The sequence below is a fragment of the Mustela erminea genome, chromosome 13 (assembly GCF_009829155.1).
Source record: "Mustela erminea isolate mMusErm1 chromosome 13, mMusErm1.Pri, whole genome shotgun sequence".
In the NCBI taxonomy this organism is placed as follows: Eukaryota; Metazoa; Chordata; class Mammalia; order Carnivora; family Mustelidae; genus Mustela; species Mustela erminea.
The window spans coordinates 35,632,107-35,659,298 of NC_045626.1; the positions used below are offsets into that span (position 1 = coordinate 35,632,107).

A 27,192-nucleotide genomic window follows, 5' to 3' on the forward strand; every position below is an offset into this window, starting at 1 on the left:
CACCCATCTTAAAAAAGCAAACAAAAGGCAACTCTACTTAGCCCTCCAGCTATAATCCAACTTTTCTCCTTTCCTTTCAAGTAAAGCTGCTTATCAGAGATATTTCACTCACTGCTCCAATTTTTCTCCTTATTCTCTCTCTTGAACCCTGTCTAATGAAGTTTTTGCTCTCAGCACCTGTCAAAGTTGCTCCTTCCCAGGTGGTTGAAGACTTTGATGCTACACTAGACCCAGCAGCTCACTCCCCCTCCTTATGCCTTCACTTGGCTTCTAGAACATTGTACTCACCTGCTCTACTGCCTTTCCTCTGACTGCTCTTTCTCCGTCTCCTATGCCAGTTCCTCCTTATCTTTACCCTTTAAATGTCCTTGGCCCTCTTATATCCTGATACACTTAGTTACCATCCCATCCAGTCTTCGGGCTTTAGGTGCCATGTCTGCCCTCATCCATGCCAGCCCCCCTTAACCTGCTTCTCCTGCAGTCCTTTCCTGTTTCAGACAGGGCAACTTTCATCATTCATCTTGAGACTGATTCCAAAAATCTCAGTCCTTGGACTCCTCCTGTTCTTTTATGCATACCATCTAACACAGCAGGGTGTCCTATTAGCTAAAGCTTCATGTCACATCCAGAATCTGCCCACTTTCATCACGTGCACTGCCGTGGCCCTGGTCTGAGCCAGCATAGTTCCTTGCTTACAACACTGCAGAGATGTCCCCTCGCTGGTCCCAGCTTCCACACATGTCCCTCTAGAGTCAGTTCTTGACAACAATGCCATGTGTTAAAACGTCCGATCAGATCTTTCTGCTCAAAGACTTCTAAAACTGCTACATTCCACCAAGAAAAAAACCAGTGACCTTTCAATATTCCCAAACCCTGTGTGAACCCACCTTAATTTTCTTGACAAACATACCCAGACCTCTTTAGTTATAGTAGCTGCTTGACATTCTTAGACCTCACCGGGCATGATCTGGCCTCAGGGCCTTTGCCCATCCCAGCACAAACTGCACCCACATAACCACACAATTTGTTTCTCAATCTCCTTTTAGGACTTTGCTCAAATAGCACCTTCTCAATGAAGTCTTCCCCAACCACCTTATTTAAAATTGTGCAACACTCCCTCCCTCTCCCCAATGCCATTTTTCACTCTTTCGAGCATTCATCACAAGAGTACTTTAGGGGTGCCTGAGTGGCTCAGTGGGTTAAACCTCTGCCTTTGGCTCAGGTCATGATCTCAGGGTCCTGGGATCAAGCCCCACATTGGGCTCTCTGCTCAGTGGGGAGCCTGCTTCCCCCACTCTCTCTACCTGCCTCTCTGCCTACTTGTGATCTCTCTGTCAAATAAACTAAAAAAAAAAAAAAAAAAAAAAGAGTACTTTACTGCCTCATCTTCCACGCATTTCCCTTATTTATTTTATTGCTGCCTTTATCCTACCACTGGAATGATTATAAGTACTTGTTAAACTGTCCTCTTCGTTGGCATGTAAACTCTACAGGAGCGGGATTGGGTTTTGTGGTTGCTCTTGCTCATTGTGGTACTCCCAGCCTCGAGGATGAATCAATGAATGGTCAGGAAAGTTACTCTTCTGAGTTTGCTTCCTAAGGGCCAGCAGGGCTGTCTGGCAGGCATTCAGAATGTGAGTTCTATGGTATACCCAAGGCCTTTATTCGTGTTGGGGAATGGCAAGGGCCTAGGCCACCGACATGCACATCAGGAGCTTTTGTTCCACCAAAGGAGAATGGCCCGATCAAACATGCTGGGAGGGACACTGTTGTCTCCCACAGGGCCCTGCCTTGAGCTTACAGGAGGCATTACTGGGGAGGCACAAAGGTCCCCTGGTGTTCTCCTTCCTCTGTAGCTTTGTCTTCTGCTCAGCAGTGACCTAACCTCACCAAAGGACCCATAACCAGAACAAGGAGCTCTTGAAACCTCTCACAAGTGTTTCAAAGCACACACCTAGGAGACAACCCCCATCAAAGAGGGAGAAGATGGCATTTGAGGATATGATGGGAAAATCTGGGTATCTAGAGTCCCCACAACTGGCCAGACAGTCCTGTAAATGGGAAGACTGCTTTGAGGTCAGCAAGCTGCAGCACATAAAGTGGCTGAGTCTCTCTCCTTCTCCATGTACTGGGAAATGTTGCAATTTCTTATTTTGTCAACAAGGAAAAGGACACAATCGGAATATTTTAAATGCTGGGTTTCTCCCTTACTCTCTTTACTCACTTAGGTCTTCTTGCATCATTATGTAGTGTATGCTACACTACGTAGGCTTCTTTGTCTCTAGTAATTTCCTTTGCTTTGAAGTCTACTTTATCTGATATTAATACAGTCTTTCCTGCTTTCTTTGATTAATGGTAGCATGGTATATCTTTTCCCAACTTTTAACTTTCCATCTGCCTGTGGCCTTATGTTTAAAAGAAGTTTTGTATACATGGCATAGAGTTTGGTTATATTTTTATCTGCAAATCTCCATCTTTTAATTTAAAGTAATTATTGGGGTACCTGGCTGGCTCAGTTGGTAGAACATGTGACTCTCAATCTTGAGGTTGTGGGTCTGAGCCCTGCATTAGGCGTAGAGACTACTTAAAAAAAAATGAGGTAGTTATTACGTTAGGGCTTCAGTCGGCCTCTTTATTTTTTGTTTGTTCTCTTTGTTTTGGTGCCTGTTTCTTCTTTTTTGGTCTCAAGTGGGTTACCTGAATATTCTTTAAAATTTCAATTCGATTTTTACTGTTTTTGAGTCCACTGTTTCATATAATCTTCTTAGAAGTTGCTCTAGGAATTACAATATGAACACTAACTTCTCCATGGGCTGGTACTGAAACTCTACTACTCTGAAGCATAGAACCCTTACTTCCATTAGATCCTTTGACTCTTCCTACTTTAAAAACAGAATTGTCCTAAGTATTTCCTCTACATACTTGAGCACAAGACATCACATTGTAATTTTTGTTTCTACCATCACATAGGATTTAAGAAAATTGTTGAGGCAAAAGACAGTCTTTTTTATTTACTATTTTTACCTATTCCATTGTTCAGTTTTTTCCGAAATTCCTAGCTGCCTGCTGTCATCATTCACTTTCTGTTCAGAGAACATCCTTTGGCCATTCTTAGAGTGGCCAGCTAGCGGCAAATTCTCTTAGTTTTTCTTTAACTGAGAATGTCCTCATTTTCTCTCCATTCTTAAAGGCTAATTTTGCTGGATCTAGAATTCAGGTTGACAATTCTAGTCTTTCATCACTTGACAAATGCTGTGGCCCTTTCTGCTCGCCCCCATGTTTCAGATGAAACATTTAAATTGGTGGTCTTCTATAGATAATGCACCGTTTCTTCCTACTCCCTTTCAAGATTTTTTATTTTTGGTCTTTAATTTTTAGAACTGGTGTGAATTTCTTTGGCTTTATCCCCATTAGGATTTGCTTAGCCTCTTAAATCTGGAGGTTTACACCTTTTGTCAAATTTGGGAAAATTTCAGTCTTTATTTCTTAGATGTTTTTCCAGCCCTGCAGGCTTTCTCCTCTCCCGCTCAGACTCCTATGAAATGAATGTTAGTTCTGTTGATATAGTCTCACAGGTCCCTGAAGCTCTGTTCATTCTCTAGTCTGTTTTTGCCCTTTGTTATTCAGATTTGGTCATTTCTACTGATCAGTTTTCAACTGCACAGGTTATTTCCTTTACTGTCTCCAATCTACTACAGAGCCTAACAAATATTTTATTTTGGTCATTTTATTTTTCAGTTCTGTAATTTCTCTTTGGTTCTTTTTTATATCTTTTTTTTTTTTTTTTTTTGCTAAGATATTTCATTTCTTTCATGTGTTTGCTGAATGTTTGGAACTGTTCACGAAAGCATTATTATGATGGCTGCCTTCAAAGCCTTGTCAGATAATTCCAACATCTGGCTCATTCTGGTGTTGGCATTGGCTTCTTGTCTTTCCCATTCAAGTTGTGAGTGCCCTAGTTCTTGATATGATGAGAGATTTTAGAGTGTATCCTGAATATTTTGGGGATTATTTGCTAGACTTTGGATCATACTTACTCTTCTCTTTCAGCAGGCACTCGCTGTGTTTAGATGTGGTGGACAGGTCTTAGTGGGGGTAGATGTTCAGCTCCTTACCGCATCTTACTGTCACCACCGCAGCAAGAGGGCTGACTTGCCCTCACTAAAGATGGCCAGGTTGGGGGTGCAGCAGCCCCTTGACCCCACTGGCATCTTCCCAGTGGAAGTGGAACACTTAACTCACATTGCCTCCAAGTGTAGGTGAAGGCTCAGCTTTCCATTGGTCTCTGCTGATTCTGGGTGGGGAGAATTGTTTGCAGACTAGTTCCACCTCCAGCCACATCATTCTATGTTTTTTTATGCAGGGTGGGGATAAAGACTGAGCTCCCTGCTGGGCCAAACCAGTGTCAGAAAAGGAGGGCCGGGGCAAGAGAATGCCAGTTAGTCCTCTTCTACTGCCTCCTTAAGTCTCTCTTCTTCTGGGTGAAGGTGTAAACTCAGATCTCTAGAAGATCCCACTGACACTATCTTAATGGGGAACTGGGATGCCACTGTAGGTGATAGAATATCAGTTCCCCATTAGGCCAGAACTATGCCAGCAAGGAAATGAGATAGCACTACTGGCTTCTGTTGGGCAGGGGACAGAGAACTAGCTCCATCCTGAGTCTCACTGGCACTAGACAGTTGGAGGGAGGGGAGAATGGGAACCATATAACTCTTGTTTCCATGGAGGGCAGGATGTAGAAGATTACTTCCTGTTTGGTCCCACTGAAACTACTAAGTAGTGGAGGAGTAGGACAATAGCAGATTTCCCATTAGTGCTTGTCTAGGGTAGGGCATTTATTAACAGCCAAAATGATGTTCTGCTCTGTTAGGCAATCCTTTTCCCAATTCTTTGGCTATGAGAATAGGATTTACTTAGAGCTTCACTGCCATGTCATTAATGTCCAAAGGTCCCTAGACAGTCTGCCTTCTTTCTGCTTTTCAGAGTCTTCCTACAACTGATTGTTCTGCTATGCACAGGGTGTTCCCATTTTGCTTGTGAGAGGAAGGAACTGGGAACAATAGAGCTCCTCCATCTTAGGCAGATGTCTCTTCATTCAATTAATCATCAGTGGTTTTTTTGAGCCTCTACTATGTACTAGTCCTAAAGCTAGGAAGTGAGGACTCATAATGAACAAGACAGACATCCCCATCCTCACAAAGCTCACATTCAAGTGGCGGTAAAGGACACTTATACAAGGCATGACAGCAAAGTGTAACAAATGCTACAATAACTCCTCTCACACTAATGTCATGGAGAGGAACACATGAAACAAAAAGAAAGCCACCCAAGCAGAAAAAGTTGAGACTCTTTCAAGCCCTACAGAATAATTTCTGAGTAATGGATACAATCATTAGGATTGTTGTGATTGCTTCTGTGATTTGAGAACACTTTCAAAGGCAAGAGATATGATGACAGAACTGCCCGACTTCACCGCTGCTCCTGGTGCTTGGGAACAGTGGGATTTTCTAGGAACTAAGAAGCTACAACAAATAGACATGATCACATCTCTTAATAGCACCAGACTGAAGCAGAAAAAAATTACTGCAAAGCCTTAATTCCTGAGTCAATAGTCTTGGACACCACCAGCTTTTGGTAGAAAATCAATGGTTCTTCACTGGGAATAGAGTCTCCATTTTTGGAAAGTTGCCCTTATTTGGAAAAATATTGGACAAGCTGATCCAAGAAAGTTCTGTTCCTTGGCTTCTTTTCACTAACCCAACTTGTTGATATGTCTTAGGCTTTGCTAAACCCAGTGATGATGAATAATTTCTACAGCTATTTATAATAAAACATGATTTAAGATGAAACTGATCAAGAAGACTTCCCCGACCCGACCCCCTGTACTGTGACCCTAATCACATTAAATGTGAATACTAACAAGCAGGATTTGGGAGACTAATTGCCATCTGACTTTGAAAGAAAATTAAATAAATATCCATATATGTAATACCTTCTAACACATACATATTCAACCAAACAGACACGAGATTTTCAATGCAATTATTACTAAAATATAAACTAATAAAGTCTTTCAGTTCTTCTTCAATGCATCATAATGACCAGAAATTTAAAGAATAAAACCTATTAATATAGCTGGTGAAAACTCAGGTATCAACTAGAACTAAGCCATTGATTGATAGGTCTCATGGCAGGCATTATTGCTCCATTCATTCATTTAATTTTCATTCACACATCCATGCTTCAGTGATCATGTACTCTTAATCTGTGAGCTGATGAGCCAGGCATGGGTCATGTCACCAGAAGGCAGGCCCTTGCGGAACCTTCAAGATGTACTTTGGGCCCAAGGTATAGGCTCCTTGAGTGTGTATCAGTCTGTAGGTTAATGAAGGCTGGCTAGTAAGACATGCCTCCCCTGGTGAAGGGTTTTAGCTGAGAGAGGTGGCTGCCATCTCAATAGCACACAAGTCATGGGTAGGAAAACCAACCTTATGGGGTTGCATGTGAACCATAATTCAAACAATTACATGAATCCTTTAGAATTCCTATAATCCTCTTTGGCACCCTCCCCGAGTTCCCAGTGAGGATTAACGGTCCATTTGGTGTCTCAGCATAAAATTATCACTACACAGATGAACTGATTGAATATCAGCTGTAATGCCCAAAAGATCTAATTTCATAAAGAAAAGCAAAGACTTCTAACAAAAGATTGGCTCTGAGCAATCTTTAAATTATGTATATTCCACTACAGAACATCAAACTGACTTCAGCACACTTTGAACTGCCACTTTTTAGAGGTACTCATTCAATTCATTTTAACCAATCTGCTCTGGTCTGAAATGTCCATCATGATGGCTTAGCACACGTCACTGCAGAAACTTTCAAGGGAGCAGACAGCACCAGGACATATGTCTCAATTTAACTTAGAACAAAAGCTACATTTACTATGAAGAAACAATTAGAAGGAAATGAGGAAGGTCTCTTTTGGGGCTTATTTCTCAGGAAAAGCCCTTGGCTATCCTCATTATTGGACCCTTTTCCCACCTGTCAAAGTGAGCATGGCATAGGGCATAGGGCCACCTCCCCATGGGGCAGGAAGCTGAGGGCTGGCCACACCCCTCACCTCCAGACACCAGGTGACATAGCCCATTGAGCGAGCTGAGCCAGCAGGGTCACCTCAGTGGCCAACAAACCAAGTCCCCCACCCAGGGTTCCCTGGAATGTATTCACTGGGGCTGTATTACCAGTTCCCTGGTGCCTGGAGAGCTTGTCCTCCTTCTCCTCCCTCTCTAACGTGCTGCTGGAGGACGAGATGCTGGAGGCTGAGCAGTTGTCCTTCTCGTTCACCTCCTCACTCTGCCTCTCTTTCTCACTGAGGGAGGCTCGCTCTTCTGGCTCTTGCTCCAGGGCTCGCTCCACTTCGCTCTCTGCTCCCACGCAGGCTCGGGCTACTTCTGGGCTGGCCTCATCGGTACCCTGCCCCACTTCTGCCTCCGGTCCAGGCTCAGGATCCCCAACACTCGCTGGTGGAGACAACAACAATGGAGATTATAATCACAACAGGAATTTCTTGGGAATGTCAAGGGAGGTGTGAAAGGAGACAGGAGGTTGATTTCTTTTTCTAGATTTTTCTAGAATATTGTTAATGGTGGGCAGATGTCTAAAGGTGACCCCCAGGATTCCCGTCTCCTGGTCATTCAGTCAAACCCTCTTCTAGGCACTGCTGGGAGGGGACATGCAGCTGACGGTGGAGTCTCGAGTCATTTGACTCTAAGATGTGGCGATTATCCAGGTGGCCTGAGACAATCTGGTGACACTTCGAAAAGCACAGTGTTTTCTGATGGGCCATAAAAAACAAAGTCAAAGGGGTATCTGGGTGGCTCAGTAGATTAAAGCCTCTGCCTTCAGCTCAGGTCATGATCTCAGGGTCCTGGGATCTAGCCCCACATCGGGCTCTCTGCTCAGTGGGGAGCCTGTTTCCCCTTCTCTCTCTGCCTGCCTCTCTGCCTACTTGTGATCTCTGTCTGTCAAATAAATAAATAAATAAATAAAATCTTAAAAAACCAAACAAAACAACAAAAAACAAAAGTCAGAGAGGTAAGAAGCATGTGGCTTTAAAGATGGGGGTGGGGGTGTGATGTGACAGACAAGAAACATGAGTGGCCACTAGCAGTAGAGAGCAATTCCTGGCCAACATAAAATAAAGAACAGGTACTTTGGGCCTGAGAGCACAAGAAACCAAATTCTGCCAACAACCTAAATGAACCGGAGGTGGATTTTTCCCAGGGCCTCCCAGTAAGGGACAGGCCAGCTACAGCTTGAGTGGGGCCTCATGAGCCCCAGCACTGAGAACAAGTTGAACTCTGCTGGACTTCTGACCTACGGAAACTGTGAGATAATGAATGGGTTTAATTTCAGTTGCTGTTTGCGGTAATTTGTTATGCACCAGGAGCAGCCCTGTGTTTTATTGGTGGCCAAACCAATGAGGACTGACGCCCTTCGCTTGAATTAGGTTTACTCGTAATTTGATTAGCCCATGATTTGGAAAGTTGTTCGGGAGAATCTCTCATGGGCACAGAACTATTTATGAACCTATCAGGACTGGAGATTTGATGCTTGTAGCAAGGTATGATGTTCCCGTTCCCGTGTGGGACATCCTCTAGGGAATAGGAAAGTGGCATAGTATGGCTTTGCATGGTTTTCCTGAGCAAACTTCTCAGCTATGCACTGTATAGGAGTAGCTAAATGACAGAGAACACAAGAAGTTCTGAGCCAGCTGCCACATGTGAAGTCCAGAGGGAGACAGGTCATTCTTGAGAGTGTGACCCTCAGGGATGGGCAAAACTACATTGCTGGAATCGGGACAGTGTATCCCAAGAGTATGTGCTCAAGCCCCAAGCATATGCTACACAAATATAGAAATTCAGCGGGATCTGCACAGAACAGGAACTGTAAGGAACCTGCCCAGACCTCAGAAGACCCCAGGAGAACAAGCAGATCAGGGCATTCCCTCCGTGGAGGCGACCTGCTGGCTCAGGTGAGTGGGGGCAACTGGCAGTGGAATTTGCAGAACAGAGCCCCCAGCAGGCCAGGCGGTGCCATTCCTCTGGGAGAGGACTGCTCAGGCCTCACTGGGCAGGGAGCCCAGCTGCCCTCTGCTTCCCAGCCAGAAGTCATTCTGCCAGGACTCCCTGGGTCCTTTCCCCCACCCCTTATCTGCCCTCAGGCTGCCTTCCTCTGAGAAAGAGGGAATTGGGGAAAGTGCAACGTCAGCTTCTCCTTATGTCCTTGGGCAACTTCCAGCCACCAAAGGAAGAATGACTCCTCCAGGAGAGTCTCTCCAGTGTCCTTCAGGTAGGAACTGAGTGTAGAGGTCAGAAAGCCTCTCCCTCCTGCCTGCTCAAGGCTTCATGACAGGTTGTATATTTTCTAGTCTAGTATGGGAACCTGCTTCCTAGGGAGACTGGAGGAAGCAGGCCGGGGCAGCAAAGGCCCTCCGCTGTCTACTGGCTGTCCCTGCTGGCTGTCCCCAAGAACTGGTGATATGAGGACAGGGTTTCCAGGCCAAAATGCGCTCCCTGGTAGCAGCAGGAGGAAGCCAAAGAGCATACACCTTGAGCCCACCTACCAAAGCATGGTACCGGCGAACCCTCTTCCTCAAAAACAAAGACCGAACTGAGTACAGGGGAAGTATGAATACAACCTCGGGAAAAATGCCCTTTGGTATTAAAGGAAATTTTCTGGTGATTTCTTCTTCCTCTGATAATGAAGTATTTATTGAGGAGCTACAAACACCCCTTCCTTTACAAGTACGGCAGAAGCGTCATGTTACCAATACCACTGTCATCCTTGGGTTGACAGAAGGCACATGTCCTCACACACACTCACATCAGAATAGCCACATCAAAACCCAAATGTGTTTCCAACCGCCTAGCATGTGGCAGGCATTTGAGTTTTAACTGGTCAGCATATGGTGAACACCGGCTAGGGTGCCTCCATGTGGCTTTGTCAGTGATGGAGAGACGGGTGTGGTGGGTTGCCAGAAGCCTGTGTCTACTCTCCATCCCCAGGAGAATGGGCCCACGAAGTAGGAAAGACCCACTTGTGGTGGCGCTTTGACTTCAGCCCACGTGCATACCGCCATCCTGTTTCCTTCCACCAAAGCAGCGACTCTGGCCCCTGAGGAGCACAGGTGCTACCAGTAACAGTCACGCATGTGCCAGAAAGCCACCCAGTCTTGTGACTAAAACAATCAGAAACCTCAGGCCCCCATGCAAGGACCTCACTTCGTGGAGTCATTTCTGTGTGTGAGCTGCACCGTCTGGTTTCTCCATGCCCTGCTGCTGGGGAGGTGGCTGTCTCCTAAACCGCCCCGACCAGAATGCAGACTCAGCACCACCAGGCCCGACTGCAAATCTGTGGCACTGAGGTTGTCTTAGCGATGGACAAATAATAGTCACATACATGTGAGTCAAGCAAAACCAGCATAGCTAGAGGGAGGCGGTGCAAGAGCAAACACATGTGGCTCCTTCCTGACGACACCTGTCCCACACACGCCAGGCAGTACCCCTGTCATTGACAGAACACACATCCCGGCTTTTTGAGGGCTCGCTCCTCGGCTAGGGAAAAGGGACATAAAAACCCATCCATGGGGATCACAGTCCTATGTCGCTGGTCACACAAGAGAGGGCACTGGATAACAAGTGACAGGAGGTCCCTGGAAGGAGCAGCCAGGACCACGGCACAGCCCTTCTGTAGCTGCATTAGCCGAACACAGAAATGACAAGGCAAAAAGTCCCTGAGGGCTGAGACCTGACCTTCCTCCAGTGTCCGCGAGCCCCCAGCGTGGTATCAGGGCAACATCTACTCAGAAAGTCTTCGCTGATGTCCAGGAAGCTGGGACTGCACCCCAAGTTCCAGAACATTTCTGTTCCCCTCTCCCATTCTCCCTCAACAGGTCCTCTCTCATGGCCCCTCCACACACACCCCTCCATTCCTTGAGTCACTATCCTCTGCCAGGTTGCCCTGCTCTGAGCAGACAGGGGAAAAAGTATCATCTCCCTTCACAGAGTGCCCAGGAAGCAGGACGACCGTATCTTATGAGTCTTCAGGAACAGCCCTAAGATAGCTAAGACACTTGTCAACACCTAGGGGTGGAAACTGCTCACAACTTCCCCCAACTGCCAGCCCTCATATTTAATGAAACTTTCTGTGGCCCAACAACAGTGTTGGTGGTGAAAGACACAGGGATACATGAGTGACACAAGCGACAGACCCAGTGCTTGTCATCATAGGGATTATAGAGGAGCAAAGAGCCCATACGTGCCTAGCCATGGCCTTTGCATGGCAAAGGTGGGGGAGCCCTATCGCCAATGAACATGGGAACCTCAGCCCCTTGGCTCACCCTGACACAGTTAAACGTGTCTATCCATGTGACAATGCTCTAAAAGCAAAAGCATCATGACCAGTGGTGGGGGTTGCAGGGGGAGGGTATGACAAGGGACTTTAGCAAGGCCTGAGAAGGAAGGTAAGTTACTGTGCCAAAGTGACATTTAAGCAGGGTTTCCAAGGAGGAAAATGAGTTGAGGGGGGAAGAGTGGATGTGAGAACGTTCTGGGCAGAGGGAGGAACATGTGCAGAGGCGAAGAGACAGGGCATGCCGGAGGAACGCAAGCTGCGCGCACCAGAGCTCTGGCTGTGGGCCTTGCAGGGCGGGGTGAGGACCCAGGATGTCACCCTGAGGGCAGTGATGGCTGCTATAGGTAGGGACAGGCCAAGCAACTCTTGCTACTGAAATGGCTGGCACAGGCTGGGGCTATGGGAGAAGCGCCTCACTTGTGTGGAGTGCACAGCCCAGGAAGCAAGCCCTGCAGACAGAGACTGAGCCAGGAGAGGTGAATGCCAGACACTGGGGCTCAACGCACAATGATGATTAAAAACATGGCGCCAACGGGAAGCTGTTCCAATCCAGGGAGTCCCTGGTGGAGGTAGCCTGTCAGCATCTGAGGAGAGCATGGGGTGTTGTCTCCCTCTGAGGACTGCAACTGAGCACCCCTCACTTCATGTCTCCTAAATGAGCACAACAACCCCTCTGTAGGGAGGCCCCTCATGCTGCCGTCAGAGAGCAAGGCTGGGGAGGGAAGAGTGCAGGCCACGGTGCCGGGCAGGGCACCCACACCCACGTGCACGCCTCTAAGGACCTTGAAGCCCTGCCTTTGGCACAGGTTCAGAAGTGACCACAATTAACCAAACCTGCAAGTCAGGAGCTGCCAGCCACCCCCCAAACCCAGCTTTTCCATCACCAGCCATGCCCGCCCATCACCTTGGACAGAGGAAGGACATAAGGGCCTGCCTGATCTCTGGGCCTGCGCTTAAGGGAAGAGGAGTTGCGAGAAGTTCCTGGGCCAGGGGCCAGGGGCCAGGTAGTCCCTCTTCCCGCAGGAGGCATGAGTACAGAAAGGAGGACATGGCAAGAAATGCCTGGCGGCATAAAAGGCATCCAAAAACGGAACCTGTCTTCCTGGACCACATCCTAAGAGAGCAGACTGATGGGATCCCGGCATTGCCAGAATGCACTTAGCAAAGGCCAGAAAAATGTATTTGGCCAGAACCTGCACTGACCTGATTCAAGGGGCTTTAAACTAAATTTTAAGGTTGGAGTGCAGAGAGGAGAAAAAGGAGAAAGAAATCAAAATTAAACTGCATAAAGGGATGTAGAAATGGATAATCTAGGTAATGTGGAAGATATCACTGAAAGGAAGAGATCCACAGTCTATTCAGAAAGAAGTAACAAGGAGACTGGTTGTCGCCATATTGGGGATGGGCCTGTAACCCAGACATGGCCACAGAGGGGAATGCTTTATCCAAAGAAAACAGACTTTTCAGGACAGAGAGACTAGGCGTGGGATCAGGATGGGAACCCATCAACATGAGAACCACAGGGAAAGAGGGAAAACTTCACTGCTTTTGTTGAGAGAATATAAAAGAGGGCCCGGTCAGACGCTGGGGCTTCCCTCATGCAGATCACAGAACTGCGAGGGAAAGGAGAGAGAGCAGGCCCTGAGGAATTCAGCCAAGGCAGAGGACGACTTCTAATAGCTAGTTCTCTTTGTCCCTCCAAAAGCCCATTACCAACTCCTCATCTGGTCTGGAAAATCTCGCTGGACATCAAGCCCTGCGTACTGGGTACCAAGAACCTTCTACAAACTGGTGCGTCCCAGGAACTGCATACACACCACTCCATGGAGTCCTCACACCAGGAGTACGAAGATTATTGTCCCCATATGAGAAGGGAGGACACCTGTCCAGAGAGGTTAAGCAACATGTCCAGGCTACACTACGGGCTGGTTGTTCACAGCTGCTTCTCCAGACCCACTCTCTGCTCTGCTCTGTGCCCTGGGGAGGCTGGATCCCCTCACTTTCACAGAGAAGTAGCAGCACGGGAGGGAGGAAGGAGAGGCTGGTGTGTTTATGCCTTCACTCTCTTTACGTGGGGCCTCAGTCTGACAGAAGTGGTCAGGTCACCATTTCTGCCTTGTACTCTCCTCCCCAAGGCTATGGCTCTTGCTGAGTCCCAGGCATGACCAAGTTCCTCCAGGCCTGGAGGTGGGAGCAGTGCTGTTCATCTCTGGGGGCTTCTTGATGGTCCTGGGACATTCCCCACACCTCCGGGAACTGTCCCTTTACGGGTGGCCTTCAGGCACCCTCTGAGTGTTCATCTCCTCCCAGCCTCACCGACAAGCAGAGCTGGGATTTGAACCCCACCAGAACTGACTGAAAAGCCTAGGCTATTAATTACGATGGTCTACTCTGAGATGGGTGACTTACGCTGTAAAGGAGAAGCACAGAATCACTCCTGAAGAGACAAAAACACAAATATAACTCAACCGTTCCAGGTCCGCTTTCATCCATGTCCCTGACAGCCGAGTCCAGAGTGTCCAGTTGGAATCTCCAATCATGCAACTTTCCTTTGAAGAGATAAACTGCTGGTAGAAGGATCTGAACTTAATAAGTCTTTGGGTGGCTTCAATTGATTTCTGTCTGTGATGGTGTCTCGAAGACTCTGCCAGGACTTGGCTTTCTGGCAGGTCTTACGAAACCAAGGGCTGGGCCAGCCAATTCTATAACAGTTGCTCCAGATCATGTACATTCCAGGGACCTCCCCAGTTCAGAGCTAATAACTAACACCATCAACTTTAAACTTGTGGTTTAATCACATAAATGTGAAAAAGGTCCCAAGAGAAAAAGCCCACAACTTTGAAAATTCTTTAGACTTCGCCTTTGGTGCTGGGCCAGTTCATGCTAAGCTGTTCACTCAGATTCACTCTAGAGCAGGATTTCTTGGCCTTAATACCATGGATATTTGGGGTTGGAGAATTCTTGGTTGTGGGAGGGCTGTTCTGTGTTCTGCAGGGTGCTTAGCAGCATTCCTAGCCTCTACCCACTAGAGGCCAACACCACCACCTCCTCAGTTGTGACAACTAAAAATACCTCCAGACACTGTCAAATATCTCTTGGAGGGAGTGGGGGAGTGGGGTGGCAGAGAGTACCCTATGTTGAGAATCTCGACCCTAAAGGAACAGTTTCATTAGGATGGACTCAAACTCAGCCTCTCAAGCTTTATACAAACAACCCACTTTATTATGTGCAAAATACTGATCCATCCATCTAGTGTTCATGTGTCTTCTAAATTTATCCCAGTTTTATTATGATTATCAAAATTGAGAGCTAAATTTTCTAAACAGGTTCAGCCTAAGCCACCTCTTAAGATGAAAACCATATGTGGCCAAAGTTACCTTTGGACGGGGCCAAAATTACCTTTGGAAGGTGGTAGGTAGGTAGGAAGGTAGGCATCGTTTAGAAGACACCATTTTGTAGAAACCATACCAACCCTCAGGGTTCCAACAAGGTGTTTGCTTCTCTTCAGTGGGATGTCATAAGAAGTACTGGGCTTGTAGTGGGGGGCCATGTGACCATGACACACAAAACCTTACACTCTAAAATCACATTTGGTACGGCACGCTGTTCATACTATCCAAAGGCACACGAAAGCTAGGAATGACTTAAGAAAAAACAGATCTGCGACCTCCATGTTAGGGCTCACATGGAAACCAACACTTGAGCTGGATATTGTACAGTATCAGAAGCCCTTTTCAGATTGTAATCTTCACTCCCCTGACCCATGACCCCCAGATAATGCTTCTGATGGAGTTCACCTCATTAAAGATGTACAGAATATAATTCCACTGTATTATCATCTAGGACAAAAAAAGAAGTTTCTAGTTTCAGGTCCAATTATTGCAATATTGGTTAATGGACAGATCTGATTTCACCTATAAACAGAAAATGACAAAAAAAAAAAAGAAAAAGCAATTTAAGATTATTTTTTCATGTCTCATTACTCTATCTGTACTCTATCAGTGCTTTATCATTATCTCGAACTCAAACCTTATGACCCCAAACCTCACCCCCTGCGTATGAAGACTTCCTTTGAGCTTGATTAAATTCTCCTAAAATCAGATAGAGAGACATTGTCTTGGCTCAGGATTGCTTCAGGATCAGAACAGGATCAACTCCAATATTTATTTGTCTTTCCATGCCCAGTACGGCTGGTGGAGTTCCTAGATAAAATGCATGCTCATTTTCTTACAAGGGCAAAGAAGAAGACAAGCCTTTCCTCAAGGTTGAAGACATTGTCTAATTCTAAATTGCCAATGCATCTCAAGAGCACCTCTGGCCCTTGTCATGGACCCAGACAGAATACCAATGACATAAAAAAAACCCTATTTTCGAAAGTCTACACAAGCATTAAAATGGATAGTTCTGAGTAATAGCAGCTAGCAAATAAATTGACTAAACTTGAGGTTTCTTGTTAATTTACTTTTTCCAGCTCAGCAGGAGATAGTTACTTTTAAGTAGATGTTCTAATGTAATTAGCAGCAACACTCACTCAGTATTTACTGGTATCTCTGATGTGCCACGCACTGTGTTAGGCATAAGGAAGTCAGATATGAAAAACATCTTCCCCAAAATATTTTTCAGGATAAAGTGGTCTAGCCAAGAGATATTATGGGATCAAAACAACTATTATCTAAAGAAAATATTAGCTCTTCTTGCCAGCAGAGTCTGACCCCATCTAGGCAGAACCAGCTGGTCTAGAACGGGAGTACAACTAAAAATCTCACTCTTAAACTCTCACCCCAAGCAGTTGACCCTTCTTCACTTATATCTAGTCACTAATCCACTTAGTCAATAACTTAGTTTATCTGAACTTGTTAGCAAATTCATTCATAAACAAATGGAGAAAGATCCACTTAAAACAAGGGGTATTTTAATAGGTGGTTTATTTTATTTTTTTTTTTTTTAATTTATTAATTTGACAGAGAGAAATCACAAGTAGACGGAGAGGCAGCCAGAGAGAGAGAGAGAGGGAAGCAGGCTCTCTGCTGAGCAGAGAGCCCGATGCGGGACTCGATCCCAGGACTCTGAGATCATGACCTGAGCCGAAGGCAGCGGCTTAACCCACTGAGCCACCCAGGCGCCCTTAATAGGTGGTTTAATATAATCTCAACTATCAATTTATCAAGAATCATCCTCTGAGTTTTCTTCCTCCATTAGGGTTAGATCCTCAGAAGGAAATAGCCCACATATGTCAATTCTCTGCAAAAGTTCCCTTTCTGCACTAAACCCACTGTCCTTCCTTCAGTCTTTAGAGAGTGGTCTATATTGGCAAATACATGTCCAATACATCATGACCCATGTAGTAAATTTCTGCACATAGGGTAAAAAGCTGTCTCTATAGATAAGTGTGTCTGTGGGGTGCCTGGGTGGCTCATTTGTTAAGTGTCTGCCTTTGGCTCAGGTCATGATCAAGGTCCTGGGATCAAGCCCTGCATGGGGCTCTCCACTCAGTGGGAAGCCTGCTTCTCCCTCTCCCACTCACCCTGCTTGTGTTCTTCTCTCACTGTGTCTCTGTCAGATAAATAAATAAAATCTTAAAAAAAAAAAAGATTAGTGTTTTATTTTTTCATGCTATTTGTTCATTCACTAGCTCATAAAACATTTACCTAATATCTATTCTGCTCCAAGCATTAGGAGATAACAAAGGTGACTGTGGGCATGGACTCTCCTCTGGGAAGATGACGCGGGAGAGGGGGTAAATTTTAACACAGAGATGTGGGGGACGGGGGACAATTTACTACATATACAGTGAGCTAAGCCCTGTATCCCTGGTATGCACAAGATGTAAGGGAAACACAAAAGAGGAATCAAAGGAGGCTTTAGAGAACATCCTTCAACTAGATGGCTCAGAGCCCAGAGGGCACCCAGTGGAAGAGGTCTTTTAAGCACAGAGGAAATGTGAGAAAACCCAGCACCTTTCAGATAGCAACAGTGTTTGACACTGATGAAATGTAACATGTAGAACATGTTGTGGAGGCAAAAGACTGGTAATAGAGATCAGATAACCAAAATCTTGAGTGCCCATAAGAACTTGTTATAGATAATGGAGAGCCACTAGAGCTATTTAAAGACAGATATATATATATATATATATATATATATATATATATATATATATATATATATATATATATTTTTTTTTTTTTTTTTTTGGTTAGAATGCTAATAAGAGCCTGGAAGTTATGAGATCTATTAGAAGCTATTGAAATGGTCCAGATGAGAGATGGTTAAGAGCAGGGTTAAGACAGAGGCAATGGGGAGACAGGAAAGAGGGCTGAGTTGAGAGAAAGGAGCACATGAACACTTGGTAACTGCACAGAGGTGTGAGCATTGAGGGAGTTGTCAAAAATTATATGCATGCTTCCAGCTTAAATGACTAGGCCAAAAGAGATGGTCTAAACCAGATGAAGACTGGAAGGTATGAACAGGTTTGAGGGGGTAGGGAGTTTATGGGTGAGAGATGTGCACAGCTCCCATCTGAATGTCCCTGATGGGCACCTGTTGAGTGTGGCATGTCTGCAGAACATTCGGATGCTGATGTCTAAGGAGGTTGGATCCATGTGTCCTGAACTCCAGAAGGCCAAGGCTGGAGATGCAGACCTGGTGGTTTTCATCAATGGTAGGGAGATCAAAATCACATGTGGGGATGTGAGAAAACAGCCAGAAGTTAGGCATAAAAACAGAGGGTTTCAGAGAAAGGTCCCTTGGAAAATCCCAATGCTTAGGAGGCAGGCAGGCAGAACAGTCAGTAGGAAGACTGAAACAGAAAGACGAGAAAGACTGAGATAAATGATGAGAAAACAGTGATGAGAAATGCAGAAGATATGACAGCCAAGTAACATGCTGAATCTGGAGATTATCTAGAGACTACATAGGGACCAAAAGCTGCCCAGTCTAGAGAGTCAACGAGAATCTACTGGAACTTCCAAATGGATCTGGCAGAGGCAGCTTTCTCAGAGGATGTTCCAGCTTCAGAAGGCTCTAAAGATTCGTGCCATGCTCAGAGGCAGATAAGATGCACTGCAGGGTCACCGACCCCTGGAATTCTCCTGCAAAAGCATACTTTAGGGACTGGAAGATCAATGTGTGATTGTCCTGCCACATTGCAAATAGTGTATCATTTGGCACAAATGTCTTATCAGGGTGGGTGGGGGAAAATCAGGGGTGGTAGAGTGGGGGCAGGGTGGTAGAGTGGGGGCAGGGGTGCTGGAGGGAAAAGTGGAATGGCAGAGGCTTGATCAAGGTCCTGACCACAGCTAGGACTGCTACAAGGAACTGGGTAATTATTCACCTTTGTTATTTCTCAGTTCTTAGTCAACAACTCTGGAAATTCAAAGTACCACACTGACTGAAGAATGCTCAATGTTCCTACCTATAGAGGCCTCCTGAATGTCCCCGGGAGCTCTCACCTGGGATGAAAGGCACTGACCTCTTTCCAGATTCCCTGTTAGTGCCTCCAGATGCAGACAAGCTCATTCACCCCCAGGGCCTGCTCCAGACTGGGTCCTGTAACTTCTGATGCACTTTCTTTTTGTCAAATAAGAACAAACAAGCTAATTCCTATTCTAAAACTGAATATTTTGTTTCCATTAAACAGATTTTAAGATGCAAATTTGTAAATGTTGGTTTAAAACTATTATAATCCAATCTTGGAAACAATTCTCCATGGGCCTCTCCTGTTTCTGCAGTCTTACAAGCAGAGGCATGGACAGTCTTTGCTCTGGGATATTTTTCTGAAGATGTGTGCATAGTGTATGGCCTTGGAAGACAGAGATGGTGCCTCCCCATGGAGCAAAGGACTGGCTGATTTAGCGCTTGCTGTGATGAAGATAAGGTCTCCCTCTGGGAGAAAGGGAAGATGTGTTTACTTCCCACTATAAAAGATGAAGGGTCCCTAGGCTCAAGGTTCCTCTCTGTGTATGCAGCCATCACTTGGACCTATTTGCATCAACTTGAAGGAACTGGGGCTTGGAGAAATGGCACAGATGCTGATACTCTGGCTACTACTGTTGCTATGTGTAATCAAGTCCATTGTCTCCGACCCTGCAGTTTCATGACTTGTGCCCCCATCCACAACGCTGTGGCAGACTAACTTATTAACTTACAAGCGTACTTCAGAGTTTTTGATACCTAATTACTGCCTGTGAAATGATCATGTTGATCACACAATACCATTCCTTATGTTTCCAGTCCATTCCCTGCCTTGTCTTCACTTAAGCATACTTAAGACTCATACATGCTCTACTTCAAAAGGATTCAAGACTATGTCTGAAAATATGGCGCATGAAATCACGCTGCAGGCCACTATAATTTTCTATAGGAGAAAAAAAGAGAGAGTTTTGCCCTTCTCCATTTTTAGAGACAGAGAAAAAGTGAGGCAGGAAAACAGAATGATTTGCAAGGGCTGATAAAGCAGTTCCACAGCAGGTGTAGCCGGCAGTGCCTTGGGCTTGGGGAGAGTTTCTGAGAGGTTTTAACTGACCAAATGGCATCAAGTCGCAGCCGTCAGGTGGAGTGTGGGGAGGTGGGGCTGCCCTGAGTCACATTAACCACAAGGAATCTAGTTTCTTGCCAGTGCATGAAATACTGGACTGGAGGCGTCCAAAATCTCTGTGCAAGGGAACCAGCATGCATTACGCTGATGACCGATGATATTCCATCGCTACTGTGCCAACTGGAAACAGGATACCAGATGTTTCTGATTTCTGCCATGTGGATTGGGTAACTCAGGAGAGTGTCTACACCTGAAGGAGACTCAAAATATGTCACACAAGGCGACAAAGGTGCTCAGTCAATGACTGGTAACAATGACAAAAGCTGTGATGATGAATGATGCCCACGTGAAAAATGATTACTCACATAAGCCAATGGAACATTTCAGGATATAACTATAGGTCTATATTTTATTTCCAGGTGAGAGGATAAGGTAGCTAGAGGAAGAGTGCTATTTACCAGCACTTTAAAAGCTTGGATCTATGACAGAAAATATTGTACAGCATGTCAGTAATTTCTGTAAATGCCTCCAGGTGAATGCTGGTGAGTAGGCCATGGCCATACAGGTTATAGTCTAGATCTCCAAGGCCCAACAAGAAGACATTTGGAAATATCTAGGAATCCAGGTATGAGAAGGAAAAAAAAAACACCACTGAAAATATTCTTCCCTGACATAATACAGTGTGGGAAAATTTTCAAATGCATCTCTAAAGTATGATTTCTGTGTGCATTGTAAAGAGCACTGAGCTAAAAATAAAAATAATCTAGCCATAATGTATGCTTTCATGGCTGAATTGAGGGCAAAAGCCACTTGTGGTCTCATGACAGCAGCTGCTTTCGAACGGGAAAGGTAATTTCTCTCCACTTAGCCTCGGGGTGGACTCTGCGGTATCAGTCAAGGAGCAAGAAAGCCACCCAGAACTAGCTTCCAGGAAAGGTAGTTCCCCACAGGGCCACCTGACAGGGACCAACATCAATGCCCAGTTTTGAGATGGATGATGTCTCCATTTTGTTTCCACGAAATAAGTTATGTGGATCTGGGGTACCCACTGGGGTAACAGGTTACTGGGCTTAAATGATTTCATTCGTGGGTACGCAGATTACTTCTGTTCCTCAGCAACTTTCTCAAGAGTCATAGCAAAGAATCCGCTCCCAATAAGAATACTGAATCTTTTTCTCTAATTAGTGAGAATAACTTATTTCCAGAGACATCTGCAAGTTTCTGAAAATAACCGGAAGTAAACTTACTAGATATTCTGATCTGTACTACTAGGGCTCAGTGAAAATAAGGCAAGGCTAATTAAGGCAATGAAGAGAGAGGTCCTTTATGTTTTCCTAAATTGGGGGCTGATTGTCTCCATGAATTGCAGCACAGTGCAAATGAGAACACATGTATGTGTTTGTTCCTCACTTGGGCCTGGTAGTTTCACACAGAGGAAAAATATTCAGACCATCACCATGAAGTCTAGGCAGTCCTGGGACACACATCTGCTGTGAGCCACAAGAGGGCCAGATGGAAAAATAATTCAAGCACACACTGACTCGATGGTGGGGGCAGTGGCTTAAAGTTATACAAAAGTCAGAGCAGATTTAGCTGGGAAAGGCTTCTGGCTGAGGGACCTCACTAGATGGCCCATAATGCTATTGGCATTTTAACATTTACCCTTCCTTCTTTCTAAATATATTTTGTAAGAGCAAAGGTAAAGGAGAGTTTAATGCTTTCCTATCTTCTGCTAATAAAAATTCTGTAGAATCTTTAATAAACCAAAAAACCATAAAGTGACCTTTCATCCCGAGATATATATAATTCAGTCGCAAATATCAGTTTTTCCTCTCTTTTGCAAACATAACTCTGAAATGTAGGCTGCAACATATGTAGGGGGTCAAAGCAAAGGGATGGTACAGTGTGGACGTGATCACTACCACAAATACCGGGGTGCTGTGATGCCCTCATAAATGGCTGGGTCGAGTGGAAAAAGATGGCTTCTACCCACAGGATGATGTCCCCTTGTTCTGCAAATGGTGTTCCTTCCCATCTATCTGAATCTCAGTAAAATATGGGTAGCAGCATCTCTCCCACCTCCCCGGATGCTTGAGGAGGGGTTGAGTAGTAGCATTTGTGAGGAGGGACAGAGAACTACAGAAGCGTGAAGATGATCACCCTAGGATTCCACAAGGAGAGAGAGTGAAAAAGCGAGTCAGCCCCGGGCCCGTTTGGACCACAGAGTGCCAGGTGTTTGGAGCGGGACAAACATCTGGATGTGTCATCAGATTTTCTTTTTATTCTTCCCCCAGATGTTGGGATATTGCAAATGTGAGGGATAAGCAAAAAACTACTGTGAGCCTTTAATAATGGAAGCTGGTAAGAAGAACAGACTAAGAACTGGAGACTAGTAGGTTTCAGAGAACCACAGCCAGCTAGGCTGACAGAAGGCTTGCCGCCAGCCCAGCTTTGTGTTTCTGCCTTTAGGGCTAAGGTCTCCAAATGGGAAGGTAGTCTCAGCCCCTTTCTGAGACCACCCTCTTACAGCATTTCCTCTTATACACTTCCAATCGCCAATTACGTCTTTCACCGATGTATTAGGACACAGCTATCAGATTGCTTGGCTGGTTCCAACTGATGTGGATAATTAACGTATGACGGACAGCTTTCCGGATTTCACAGGAACCACTACTTTGGTTTTTTAGACAAAGCAAACATGATACGATGCTATTGCATTAATTTGTAATAATGTCTCATTTTAAGCCCAGCATCCCTACTTCAGATGCATGTGGTGTGAATTCTGTCAAACGTTCTCTCAGTCTGAGTCAGTTCTCTGAAGAGGAAAAGTACACCTACTATTAATCTCTCTAAAAGCATACTGAAATAACTTTATTTTCCCCAATGCATATTGCATGTACCCCAAATAAGTATCTTCTGTCTTCTTACTGCAGTTTAACATATTCTACCTTTTTGGGTGCCTGGGTGGCTCGGTCGGTTAAGCATGTGCCTTCAGCTCAGGTCAAGATCCTAGGGCCCTGGGATTGAGTCCTACATAGGGCTCCCCGCTTGGTATTGGGCTCCCTCCTCAGTGGGAACTCTGCTTCTTTCTCTCTCTCTCTCTGCCCCTCCCCCCACTCATACTGTCTCTCTCTCTCCCCAAAATAAATAAATAAATAAATAAATAAGTAAATAAATAAATAAATAAATAAAATCTTAAAAAAAATATATTCTGCCTTTACAATTGGACAGAACAATCTCGAGTTTGACCATCCCCAGGCAAAATTCTTGAGGAAATGTCTTTTCATCACAAGCATCAAGAAGACGAAAAGTTTTGAGGACAAACAATATTTATAGATACTGACAATTCTCTCTCAGCTTGGGGCCGCTCTGTATTTCCCAGTTTAGACAACCATTCCGCAAACTGGAGAGGGTACAACTCTTAGAGTTAAAAGTCCCCAGATTAAGTGGTGAACCGCAGCTTCGCAGGGGAATGGTTTTCATCTTGCTTCTGGCAATACCACAATTTAGATCGAGCAGGGATACCAGGCAGGGGCTGGAAAGCACAGAGCTGTCACAGAACAGTCTGTTTTTCTGAGTCTTCGAGTCTCAGGATTTTCAAACCAACATTACTCATCTATGACTGACCCATCTGCCTGGGACAATCTTCCCCAGCTCGGGGACCAGCAGGAACTGGACATGATAGAAAGCTGCAGGAAAGCCAGCCTGCTCCTGCAGAATGAGCCCAGAGGCTTGGAGAGCCTGCGAGGACTTGGACGGACAACACTGTTCCGTTACATCCAGTTCTGCTGAGGTCATGCAGTGCTGCCTCGCTGAAATTCAACTTGACGCCATATTTAGTCAGTACCTCTGAGAGTTAAAAGTTGAGCTTGTCTGTTGTCTTCAGTTGGCCAGGCTGCAAGCCATAACACCCGGTCACACTGAAAAGTGCTAGCTGCAGGCTCATCAACACACAGCATAGACGCCAGTGCCCAAGACCCATCCTCTCTGTTAATGTGAGAGAGAACGGACCCACCATCCTCAGAGCCATCAGGAAAACATCTGATGCTTCAGGCTGCAGCATACAACATTGCTTTTCTCCAAATAAAGCTAACATGACAGACAATCTCTCCAGAGAGAGCCCGTCTGTCTCCACACAAGCGTCTACACCCACACCACACGCGCCAGTAATCGCTACTATCTTCCCTTTCTTCTGATTCAATGTTTAACTCCTATTTCCACTGGGTCTGCATTTTTTCTTTGCTTGCTTTGATTAATTTTATTCTCCATCAGTTTAATTGGAAACAGACTCATAATTCCCAAGGTCAGAACATTTTAAAGTGGCCGCTTTATTGGGCAGAGCCAATAAATAAATAATATCCAAATTATAGGGTTCTAAGTTAATACCCTGTGATTAAGGAAGAAAATGGCCAAGGAAGCCTTATTTTCAATATTCTCCCTTCTCAGTGACCATGCACTGACAATCTTCACACATAATTCTGCTTTCACAGAAGTGACTCTGAAGGCAGCTGGTTTATTCGCACGGTGCAGTTGTCCTGAGTTTACCCTCGGTGAATACTCGGTACCACTCTGCATGGAGTAATGGTCCCTACTGCCCAGAAGCTTAACACGAATTACCCCATCAGAGTTCCCTCCACTCTCCTGGCACTCACCTTGGGGATGCTGAGCTGTTCCCAGAGAGGAGGAGGATCCCGGGAGAGCCTCTTCTGAGTCTACAGACGGAGGGCTACAGCGAGGGGTGGGGGAGGAAGGGGCTGCCCGGGAGGTCAGGTCCAAGGAGAGGTCACCTCTGCCCCGGCTCGCACTCCGGCTTCTCAGTTCCTTCTCGTGTGCCTCGGCTGCCAACTGCTCCAAGTATTTGTATCTGAAAGTTAAATTCCAAAGGGTTTCCGTAAAAAGAAAGAGGAGCCTGTGGCCGATGCTTGTTTATGCCTGAGACACCTGCAGAGTGAGCTGGTTTCCTGATGCACAGAGCACAGCGCGGGGCCGGCTGGAGGGCCGGTCTGCCAACAGCAGCCAGCAGAGCCAAGATGCTAATGATTAAAAGCCCCGCATCATTCGTAACCAAACAAATTGGGAGAAATGGCAACATCACACAGTCTCCAGATCCTGGATCACTGCTGCAGAATCCGATTTTGCTCTTTTAGGAAACATTTGTACAAATAAGCCAAACAGCAATAATGCCCATTACAGAGCCCCAGCAGTGACAGCTGAAAACCACACGCACTCCGGGCTTGCAGCTGTGAGATGGGAGGGTGCCTTGGTGAGGCGGGGAGAAACAATGCCCCCCAAATACCAAAAGGGCTTGTTGGACGAACCCCTCCCTGAATTTCTGAACCTGCTTCAATGTTAACAGCAATACGACTGGAATTCACTTTGTTCTCTCCGTGTCGACCATGGAAACTTTTTTATATTCTAAAATATTTCTGAGTAGGACTCAGACATCCAATAGCTTGGACCTGACGTCACATATAGTTTTTTCATCAAAGTCAGTTTAAAAGAACAAAGATACATCTGTTTTGCATTTCAGGCAGGCAGAACCCACTAACTGTTTATTAAGACCAGCTACCAATCATATTCCTCATAGTGTGCTTTATAGATCAGACCAAAATAACTTTGAAATATGTGCCTCTTCCAGATGTCTGCTAATTTTACCCACCATTATTTGTTCAGAAATAAGTTTCTGAACTCAGCTGTAGCAGGTTTCTATCGCACCATCCGCTGGACTCTGAGACAGGTTATTCAAGACCCTCACTCCCATCCAGCCAGATTCACTGCTGTGGTTCCTCCCAACAGGCAAGCCCCCCGAGACTCCAGCCCACTGAAGCCCCCACCAGACACTGCACACGGCGTTCCGAATTCACCCGCATCAGAAAGGCAGAGTGTATACATGAAACCTTTCAAAAGAATGCACTGATAAAGCATGCAGTTTTTCATGCATCCGGAAGGTGGGTGGGGCTCTCCCAGGTCTGTCGGTCTTTCTGTCCACGGTCGTCACCCCTGCTCCCTGCCAGTCCAGAGGCAATCTGCCCTGCGGGCCAGGCTCGCATGCGTGTATCCCTCAGCGAGGCCTGCCTTGACCACCACAGCTGGAAGTGATCTTGGCCTTGCCTCTGAACTCATGTCGGATATGTAGTCCATTCAACTCAGATGGCATTTTACATTTACTGCCTGGCATATTTAGTCATCTTTTCACATGTGTGTGTCTGTTCTCAACAAGCAGATAATAGGATTTCTGAGAACAGAAGATCACCATCCTTTGTTCTTTCCCTCAGCGCCTTGCATTAGCCCAGCCAAGGAGAAGCAGGCAAGGCGTGCGGCACCCTGCCTACTGAGGTCTCTCTGCAGCCCCAGAGGCCCAGGGTGGCAAATGTACCCATTTCACTTGTTGGGGGAGGGAGCCTCTTCTCGCGGTGAATGTCTGATAAAAGATGTGTGATGGGTCTGCATACAAGAACGTCTGGGGCATGATTTGAAGGACAGCTGCCTCATGGTGACAGGGCAGGGGAACTCTGCCCAGACAGAAAGCTTCAGAAACTCCGGACTTCCCTTGCCAATGATGTCCCATCTCAAAAGGCAGGAGAGGTAACAAAAGGAAGCTATTTCTGAGCTTAATTGGACCAGCAAGGAAAACCACCTAGCTGTGCAATCTTGGAAGAAGGTGACCTTGAGGGCAAGAGTCAGAGCCCCAACGGGGAGCATATTCTAAATGAGGTGGTGTCCCCCTCAGGCCAGGAATGCAGCAGGCCCGGGAGGTGTGTGGGAGGTATGGCCCCTCTCTGAGTCCAAGCCTTCTGCCACAGGAGAAAGGGGCAGCTCCATTTCTCAAATGGAGCTCGGACAAGGAGATCCAAGGCTCCAAGCCAGGAGGCCAAGCCAATGATGAAATTCATTTCAGGGGTCACAGCCCTGGACCTGGCCTCTCCAAAGCCTTACCTGCGGGAAGCCAGACTAGCAGGGATGTGAGGGTTCACCCCACTTTCTAGGGGATGCCAGGGGTTGTTCATACCGGGTCTGGATAAATAGGACTCAAGGTTTCCTACCAGATCACAGATGTCATCCAGAGAGGATCCAGGGGACATGGGGAGAGTCGAGGATTTCATATGAATTCTTCTGAGGAGGCTTATCTGGTAGACAAAAATGGTGGGGGACAGGGCCTGGGGACTTGTTTGACGGGTCTCAAGTTTCAGTTTTACAAGATGAAATGAGTTCTGGAGATGGCTCAGACAACAATG

At 45.9% G+C, this 27,192-nt stretch overlaps 1 protein-coding gene across 10 annotated transcripts in view; it reads right to left on the reverse strand.

Moving 5' to 3' along the window:
* The window catches only part of FHOD3 (formin homology 2 domain containing 3), a 461,736-nt gene that overhangs the window by 58,555 nt on the left and 375,989 nt on the right, over window positions 1-27,192 (reverse strand). For all 10 annotated transcript variants that reach the window (XM_032310983.1, XM_032310980.1, XM_032310982.1 and 7 more), the window contains 2 exons: window positions 24,610-24,821; window positions 7,248-7,526 (listed from right to left, as the gene is read on the reverse strand). In XM_032310983.1, coding sequence (XP_032166874.1) covers window positions 7,248-7,526; window positions 24,610-24,821 — 491 coding nt within the window. The remainder of the gene's footprint in view (window positions 1-7,247; window positions 7,527-24,609; window positions 24,822-27,192) is intronic.